The 9,656-nt window shown below is 41.9% G+C and overlaps 1 protein-coding gene across 7 annotated transcripts in view; it reads right to left on the reverse strand.

Annotated features, from left to right (window-relative positions):
- pla2g6 (phospholipase A2, group VI (cytosolic, calcium-independent)) overlaps positions 1 to 9,656 on the reverse strand; it is an 82,637-nt gene that overhangs the window by 2,662 nt on the left and 70,319 nt on the right. For all 7 annotated transcript variants that reach the window (XM_043679777.1, XM_043679771.1, XM_043679773.1 and 4 more), the window contains 3 exons: positions 6,324 to 6,478; positions 4,653 to 4,820; positions 2,484 to 2,557 (listed from right to left, as the gene is read on the reverse strand). In XM_043679777.1, the coding sequence (XP_043535712.1) occupies positions 2,484 to 2,557; positions 4,653 to 4,820; positions 6,324 to 6,478 (397 nt within the window). The remainder of the gene's footprint in view (positions 1 to 2,483; positions 2,558 to 4,652; positions 4,821 to 6,323; positions 6,479 to 9,656) is intronic.

The raw sequence follows: 9,656 nt of genomic DNA on the forward strand, positions 1-9,656 counted from the left end.
TTGCACATTAAGGAGCCTTCTGGGCCACATGGAAAAGTGTGAAAGCAACTGTGTGGGTTTCCTCCGGGTGCTCCGGTTAACCTCCCACAGTCCAAAGATGTGCAGGTCAGGTGAATTGACCATGCTAAATTGTCCATAATGCTAGATACACTAGTCAGAGGGAAATGGGTCTGGATGGGTTACTCTTTGGAGGGTCAGTGTGGACTGGTTGGGCCGAAAGGCCTGTTTCCACACTATAGGGAATCTAATCTAATCTAATCTAATCTAATCTAATGTTATCATTCCACTACATAGTGCTTAATCTATTGATAACAACAGATTTTGGTTTCTGATTGAAGATTGCTCTACTTAATAAAATGAAGGCTGTTGCCCACAAAGTTCAAACATATCACATCAAATATTGGACTGCACTTCAATGGCAAAATCGCCAAGTCTGTAAATGTACGAACAACTCTTTTTGATCGTGCAATCAAAGTTGGCATTATTGTATAACAATGGTGGACAGGTTAGTAGTTACGTCCAGCCTACGTTATTAAAGGTCCAAAGTGAAACAGCTGTACATCACGGATAGTATATCTGTCTCATGGCCATCACACTACAGACTTCACATTTATATATGTATATGGAAAACTGTCCTAAAAGAAAGACAAAAAAAAAAATGCAGATTCAAAGCAATAAACTTGCAACAGGTCTAAAGCAGCCTACAAGTGATCTCAAGAAATTCCGGGCATCTGCACTTAACTGGAATAAAAGACAACTTTATAAGAAATCAGAAATTGCTGGAGAAACTCAGTGGGCCTGCCAGCATCTGTGGGGTGAAAGCAGAGTTAATATTTTGGGTCCAGTGAATTGTTTTGATGAAGAATCACTTGACTCAAAATATTAACTGTTTCTCTGCCCACAGATGCTGCCAAACAATGCTGTGTTTCTGCAACAATTTGTGTTCTTCTTACATTTAACCAGAATTGTCTATACAGACCACTTCCTTCACAGAGAACCTAGTAAAACTGGAATCGATAGGTATCAGGAGGCAAACTGTCCACTGGTTGGAGTCAGACCTGGCATATAGGAAGATGGCTGTGGTTGTTGGAGGTCAGTCATTTCATCTCCAGGATACCTCCACAGAGTTCCTCAGGGTAGTGTCCTATGCCCAACAATTTTTAGTTGTTTCAAATAATGTCCTACCCTCCATCATAAGGTCAGTAGTGGTGATGTTCGTCAATAATTGCACAACATTCAGCACTATTCGTTACTCGTCAAGTACTGAAGCAGTCCATGTTCAAATGTAACAAGATCTGGACAATATCCAGGCTTTAGCTGACAAGTGGCAAATAATATTCATGCCACACAAATGCCAAGCAATGACCATCTCCAATAAAAGGCAACCTAACCACCACCTTTTTGAGATTCATTGGCGTTACCATCACTGAAATCCCCCACTATCAACTCCTTGGGTTACCAATGATCAGAAACTCAACAGGATTCACCATATAATTTTAGTGGCCATAAGAGCAGGTCAGAAACTAGGAATACTTCGGTGAGTAACTCACCTCCTGACTCCCCAAAACCTGTCTACCATCTTTACAAGGCAATCAGGAAGGTGATGGAATATTCTCCACTTGCCTGGACTGGATGAGTGTAGCTCCAACAACATTCAAGAAGCTTAACATCATGCAGGACAAAGCAGCCCACTTGATTGGCACCAATCCACAAACATCCACTCCCTTCAATCGATTAGCAGTAGCAGCAGTGTGTACAACCTACAAGATACACTGCAGAAATTCACCAAAGATCCTTAGATACCACCTTCCAAATCCACAACCACTTCTATCTAGAAGGACAAGGGCAGCAGACACATGGGAACAACACAACTTGCATGCACTTCTCCAAGTCAGTCACCATGTTGACTTGGAAATATACTGCCGTTCCTTCACTGTTGCCGAGTCAAATTCCCTCCCCAAGGGTATTGTGGGACTACCTACAGCAGCACGTGGACTGCAGTGGTTCAAGAAGGCAACTCACCATCGCCATCTCATGGGCAACTTGGACAGGCAATAAATTTTGGCTCAGCCAGCAACTCTCCCGATTGAATAATTGTTTTTATATAAGGAGTTTTAAAAGGATTGACTGGGTAAAACACTGCCCCAATCCCAACCAGACTGCAGGCTACAAATGGGTATTACTTGAAGGATCAATATAGGAGATGTGCAACAATCCAATCTTAGGAGAACAAATAAATCGCAATTGCATGTCAGCGCTCCCTGGTCGTTGCATCATCACCTCCATAATGTAACCTATGCCAAGGTGTCCAGGTAACAAGTCTGACCCTCCCATCCAGCCCAGGCTGGAGCCTCTGCTTGATTCCTGATGAAGGGCTTTTGCCCGAAACGTCGATTTTCCTGCTCCTCGGATGCTGCCTGACCTGCTGTGCTTTTCCAGTACTACTCTAGTCTAGATCTTGATTAATTAAATCCTGTGCCTACCTGAAGTATGGAATATCCACCATTTCACACCAGGCTCTGGCTCGATCCACCGCTCGACCATCTGAATCAGTGCACTAATAAACAGAAGGTGAAAGATCTCATCACTACAATCTCTCATCTAATTAGTCTCTCAAATCAATTAGTTAAAAAAAGATTCTGCTCTCTCACTGCCACATGCCATGCCCAGACAGACTAAACTACTCCCAAAGGGTGGTTAATTCAGACGCAGCAGTAGTTTTGGGAGGATAATAATACACTTTCAGTTCATTTTGCAAACAGATACACAATATGCACTTTTGGAGTCTAATTATTTAGCAATATTATTGTTAAACCTCTTGGAAACAAAGGAAATAATTACATCAATACTTGATACTTTTACAATCCTTGGACAGTCACAAGGAGCTGGTTTATTTCAATCTTAAATCAATTTGGCATTTGCCAGTTATTAATGAGGCCTGCACTAGTTAGAAAGGACATTGATCCATTTTTTTTTGAGATGTGAAAGTAAAAAGTGCAGAGATTGAAATGAGCGGGAAATATAATGCAAGTTAAATAAAAACCAAGCTTGGGTTTCAAAAGCCTCAAAGTTTGTAGGTGTCAGACAGATTAAGTGAGGCAAAGGGCACCAGTTCCTGAGCAAACAAAGAGTTTGATTGGCAGATGCTCTTTTTTAAACTGTTCTTTCATGACATGTTGGACCGGCATTTTTAACCTTCCCTAAAGGGAAGGTGGCAATGAGTTGTTTTTGTGAACTGCTGCAGTCATTGTTGCTGTTGGAGAGGAAGCTCCGGGATTTTGACCCAGCAACAATGAAGAAATGGAGACATGGTTTCAAGACAGGATGGCGTGTGGTGTGGAGGGGAACTTGTAGGTGGGGCTGTGATAAAGCCTGATAGCATAGTTAGTAGTAATAGGAGGGTAAAGTTCAGAGGAGCATGAAACATAGCAGTGAACATCATGAGGCACAGTGCATCATAACGTTTGCATAATGATGGAAAACAGCAAATGTATGAATAATCTAGTTCAGTGAGTCTTTATTCCACTGACACCAAGCACAGTTATTGAAAAAGCAGTTAGCTTAAGACAACAAAAAACATCAAATGCATTGAGAACCCCGCTTCAAATCAATAAAGAGTTGGTGCTCACTATCCACATGCTCACAGCAACGCTGAAGCCATTGCATTCCCCTCAAAGCAACTGAAACTATTCCCGAAGCCCTGAAGGAACCCTGGCACAGTGAAATCTACCTTTCCCACAGTCTCTACTGTCACCATCACCAGCCAGAGGGAGTGCAGCAGACCAGCTATAAGCCATCACAACAACCACAGGTCTCCTACTGTGTGGAAGCATACCATTCAGCCCATCAAGTTCACACCTCCCCCACTCCCCCCACCCCCTCTCTCGATGAATACCCCACCCAGACCTTCCACCACTATACTATCCCTGTAACCCTGCATTCCCCATGGTTAATCCACATAGCCTGCACAACCCTGGATACTAAGAGCAATTTAGCATTGCCAATCCAACTAACCCGCACAGCTTTGGATTGTGGGAGGAAACCGGAGCACCTGGAGGAAACCCACACGGACGTGGGCAGAATGTACAAAGTCCACACAGTCACCCGAGGCCAAAATTGAGCCTGAGTTCCTGGTGCTGAGAGGTTCTGTCACACAGAATTTGCAACTCAGGACTGCCCTCTTGACCTATCAATCTTCCTTCCCACCTATCCGCTCCACCCTCCTCTCCGACCTATCACCTTCTCCTCCATCTTCAACTACCTATCACATTCCCAGCTACCTTACCCAAAAGCCCCACCCCCTTCCTATTTATCTCTCACCCACCATGGCCCACAAGCCTCACTCCTGATGAAGGGCTTATGCCCAAAACGTCAATTCTCCTGCTCCTCAGATGCTGCCTGACCTGCTGTACTTTTCCAGCATCACTGTCTCGGCACAGAATTTGGGTACACAGAAGACTCCACTGCTAGACTTGATGCTGTACAATCACCTGTTTTAGGCACATCTGGAATGTACTGAAAAGCAGATATACTTTGGATTTGATAACAAAAGCCACAAAAATTACAGGCCTAATGAGTCCTTAAGCACATCACTTTGAGGAATAGCAAATTCAAGGAGCAACAAATGCTTGCATCTTCCACATTATACTTACGCAGTCAACCACCATCTTGCCCAGCTCTCTGGCACCAAAGACTGTCTTAGCCAGTTCCCAAGGATTGGAGGGACGGAAGACGTCGACAGAAGTCACAGGTACCTGTGGCGGCTTTCCTGTTCCAAGAGAAACAACGATACCGAGCTTCTTCACCTGATCCTCTCTACCCTGTGCAGTGAACGCAGCATTACAAAAAAGGCAAACTGACATTGCAATGAGAAACCACTCCTGATTTGCTGCTACTCACCATGTAACATTTATTGATTAAATGAGGATTTTGTTACAAATGTTTTTTAGATCATATGCGTGGCTCTGTCCAATGTGCCACACAAGAGCGAATGGAGTTCTCCATTGATTTCAAGAGTTCCTTCTCCAATACTTGCATTGCAAAGCCATTATACTCAAATTCAATTCAGTCTTGTCCTCATCTGATCTCAATGTGTGCTCACTTCCAGCAGAACACCAAGTAAGAATCCCATGATATTTCATTATTTCATCTCTGCTAATGAAATCCTCTCTCCTGATGAAGGGTTCCTGCCCGAAACATCGATTTTCCTGCTCCACAGATACTGCCTGACTTGCTGTGCTTTTCCAGCACCACTCTAATCTAGACTCATCCCTGCTGTAGCCTGGCTCATTTATAGCAGCCTGCGCAATACACCAGTTGAGCTCAGTAAGAAACAAAAGGTCACAAACAATGGGCTGAGTTATAGGGACAGGTTGGACAAGTTAGGGCTTTTTTTCTTTATAGGGTAGGAGACTGAGGGGGGATCTTTTCGAAGTGTATAAGATGACGAGAGGCATGACAGGGTGAATGCACTCAGTCTTTTTCCCCAGGGTTGGGGTTTCGAAGACTAGAGGGCATCAGTTTAAGGTGAGAGGGGAAAGAATAAAAGGGAAGCTGAGGGGCAATGTTTTTACACAGAGGGTGGTACATATATGGAATGAACTGCCACTGGAAGTGGTTGAGGAGGGTACATTAACAGCATTTAAAAGCATCTGGATGGGATACGTAGATAGGAGAGGTTTAGAAGGATATGGGCCAAGTGCAGGGAAATGGGGTTAGCGTGGATGGACATTGTGGTCGGCATGGACCAGTTTGGGGCGAAGGGCCTGTCTCCATGCTCTAGGTCTCTGATTATGACTCTAAGAACCAACTAAAGTCTTGCCTTCCTGCACAGCTCTCACCATACATTCATTTACTCTCAGAGCCATTGTTCGAGGGAAAAGCATCTTTGCAATATTCTCTCAGTTGGAAAATGCTTCCCTTTTATCTCTAGTTGCTAGGAACAATGGGAAACACCCATGGTCACAGTGTCTCAATATCAGCACTACTCTTAGAAGATTGGCAGTAAATTGTCACATTTTAGCAGTTTCAATTTACATACTGGATTAAAGAGAGTCAGAATAATAATGGTAAGGTTGTAAATCATTAAGCAATGTCATTTTATCCAATACAGAAATAGGACTAAAAGGACAAATTGGTAAAATGAGGCCTTTTGGTTGGATAACCTTTCCATCTAAAATACCAAGGTTTCCAACAAGGTAGTGACTGGAATTTTCATGAACAATTTTCATTCCGATCTGCGAAACAGCAGCAAGAAACTAAACTAACTTGCTGGGTTTGTCTTAGAATTAGCAACAATTTAATGAAATAAAGATAACACCCACTTTTCTCCTCAGGTTCTGATTGTATTCATGGATTTCAGTCAAGGCATCCAGCGTTGGATTGTTTGCAAGCAGCCCTCCGTCCAGGAAGCGGCCCATGGGTCGGAAGTAGGTCGGGGCCGCACCACTGCAACGAGCTGCTCGCCACACCAACTGGTCTGTTTGAAGAAAAGCCACAATTTAGAACTATGTACGCATGAAGCTCCATTGCAAACTGACCATTTACATGTTACCTTTTTCCAAAATTTGCCTCAAATGCTTGCTCAGCAAGTATGGTGCGGCACAGTGGTTTAGTGCTTAGCATTGCTGCCTCACAGCACCACGAACCCAGGTTCAATTTCACCCTCGGGTGACTGAGTGTGTGGAGTTTGCACATTCTCCCTGTGTCTGCATTGGCTTCCTCTGGGTGCTCCAGTTTCCTCCCACCATCCAAAGAAGAAATCAGAAGTCACACAACATCAGGTTATAGTTCAACAGGGGTTTATTTTAAATCACAAGCTTTGGGAGTGCTGTTCCTTCATCAGGTGAAGAGGAGGGAAGCGTGCAGGCACAAAACTCTTCACCTGACGAAGGGGCAATTACCATTGCGGCTTCCTCGATGGTCATACCAGCCTGATTTTACTTTGTAAAGAGGTTGTTTTCAGTTCAGGACTCCCAAAGCTCATCCTCCACTGATGACGTCTCCATAAAGTTAATATCTGTCACTCTTTCAACTGTCCACAGGGTCTATTCACATATGGGAAATTTTAAAAAAGAAAGAAATAAGGACTTTACAGTCTTTATACGTTATAAATATAGTGCATTTTCAGCAGCCACTGAATATCCCAAAGCACTTCACAGCCGATGAAATACCATTGAGGTTGCTGCTGTTATGTAGAAAGAGGGGCAGCCAATTTGCACATGGCAAGCATGCACACGCAATGCCACTTAAATTATTTGTTTTTATGATGTCAAATAAGAGATAAATCCCTTGTTTTTCTTTCAAATGAAGTCAAAGGGCTTTTACAGCCACCTGAGGAAACAGACAGGATCTCGGTTTAATGGCTCATTCGAAAAAGTATCATCTCCGATGGTGCAGCACTTTCTTCAACTTGGATTTTTTATTTCACTGCACGAGCCCTGGAGTGAAACTTGAACTGGAAACCTTGTGACTTAAGGAGTGAGAATGTTACCAACTCAGCCACAGCTGAGTTTTGGCTGACAGGAAGTTGGGGCCCACCCAAGGAACTTGCCTTTCACGAGGGGTATGAGTTAAGAGTTTTGGGAGCAAGTTCAAAATTTCCATTTCCTGATGCAGATGGAGATTTGGGTGAAAGATGGGCTTTAATAGATTGAATAGAATTGCTGAGCTTGCAACAGCTGTTCTGAAAAAAACTTGGATTCTACTGTTCATTTTCATACAGGCTTAAAAATAGCTAATGATCCACACATCCTAATAAGTGGGAGAAAGCAGCTTCACTGAATAGACACATCAACCAAACCTCCAACATATTGTGCATTCCACAGTAAATGCCGAAGGAAATTCCATTTTCATGGCAGCCGTCATTTTTAGACAGTCTTACATCTGTGAGGGATTGCGTACATATGTTTTGCTTTAAATAATTTTTTTAAAAAAAGAAAAACATTTTGTAGCATTGGTGTCAATATCATTGTGGTGCGGGGGTGTACGTCACCAGAATTCAGTGTTGAGAGAGGTTCTGTTGCACAGGTTGTGGAATGGAAGGAAAATGGATGGAGTTAACTTATGAAAGGTTTGCTAACTTTGAGTGGATTGTTTCTTCTGCAATGGTACGGGACTCTATTCTGAAGATGGAGTATGTTAATCCAACACTGCTGGAGCACGAGATACATTTTGTTCTTGGGATTGCACCAGTTGACCAAGGTTCAGCACCAAACCATTTTTCAGGTCCAGCAGGGTTTGATGGTTTTTTTGGGGGAGGCACGGAGCAAAAGAATGTTAGAGGAAATGAAAGAAGGCCAAGAGTAGAGATGTGATAAGAAATAAGGAGGAACAAAAGGGAAGGAAGGAAGGTTGACTTTTAAATGTCTTTTTAATAAATGTTCTTTACTGTAATGTTCCGAACATGCTCAGCTGAACCAACTGGAAATGTCTTGTGTAGATTCATTGCAAATAGTATTTTTGCTTGGTATCAATAACATAGACTAAAACCAAGTGGAGAAGGATGCCCACATGACATCTTCAGCACATGACTAGCTCAGTCTTGTTAAATAGAATAGTTTATTACATAATAAATAAATAGATGGCTATATTACATCCGTGTTACACAAGAGCCCATGGTAAGACCTTATGCTATACTTGTAAGAGTTTACAATACTGCCACTGAATACTTATGCTACATTACTTAAGGACAACCAATGCACACACTGATAACTCAGCGAAAAAACTTACATCCAGAACCTCAACCTGAGCGACAAATTTTCTCCAAACTCGCTAAAACTGATAACTTCTCCAAGGAAAATTCACTTATATCCAGTTGGACAGAGCTTTGCATGTGATATCAGTTAACTCTTTCAGGTACTAACTGCTTCAGACAACATTCTTTTCCTTCTATTTATTTCTTAAAGTGCTTTACGTGATTTATCTTTGGGTGCTCCATCAGCTTATACCTGCAATGGGGGTGTGCAGCAATAATGTCGCCCTGTTACAATCCTTTTCAATAATGTATGGGTGAATAGAGCAAGTGAGGACTTTGCAGGCAGAGATATATTTTAGAGAATTGCTTTTTGATGGAATACCACGAGGGAGAAAAATGGAACAGTAGAGAAAGATTTCACATAGCATAACCTGTGCATTTTTGAAAACCACAGAAAACAGCACTGAAGGGAAATATTAGTACTTAATACATCAGACCAGGCAGGAGAAATAAGATTAATTGAATAAAGAACAATTTGTGACAATACTATGACTTTATATAATATATTTTTATTAAGAAAAAATAATTTTTAAATATTACAAATACAAAACAATGCAATTCAAAACAGTACAAAAATAGTACAAAACTAAACCCAAATAATAAAAAAATTCCCCAACCCACCCTCCTATACGAATGTATAAACATATATAGAGACGTATAAATTTTTTAAAAAACCTAAACTAGCTATTTAACTAACTAAATAAATACCTAACAACAAACAAATAAATAGTAATAACTCAGCCCAGCCAAACAAAACACTCATACATTCACAGTTCCTCCTCCCTGGATATTGGACTCATGAAACACAATCGTTACGGCTATATAAAAGCCCTTGTTAGTGGCAGATAAATTTGTGTCCAGGTATTTCAAAAAGGGTTGCCATGTCTTGTAAAAATTCTCA

Source organism: Chiloscyllium plagiosum, chromosome 39 (assembly GCF_004010195.1).
Source record: "Chiloscyllium plagiosum isolate BGI_BamShark_2017 chromosome 39, ASM401019v2, whole genome shotgun sequence".
NCBI classification, from domain to species: domain Eukaryota; kingdom Metazoa; phylum Chordata; class Chondrichthyes; order Orectolobiformes; family Hemiscylliidae; genus Chiloscyllium; species Chiloscyllium plagiosum.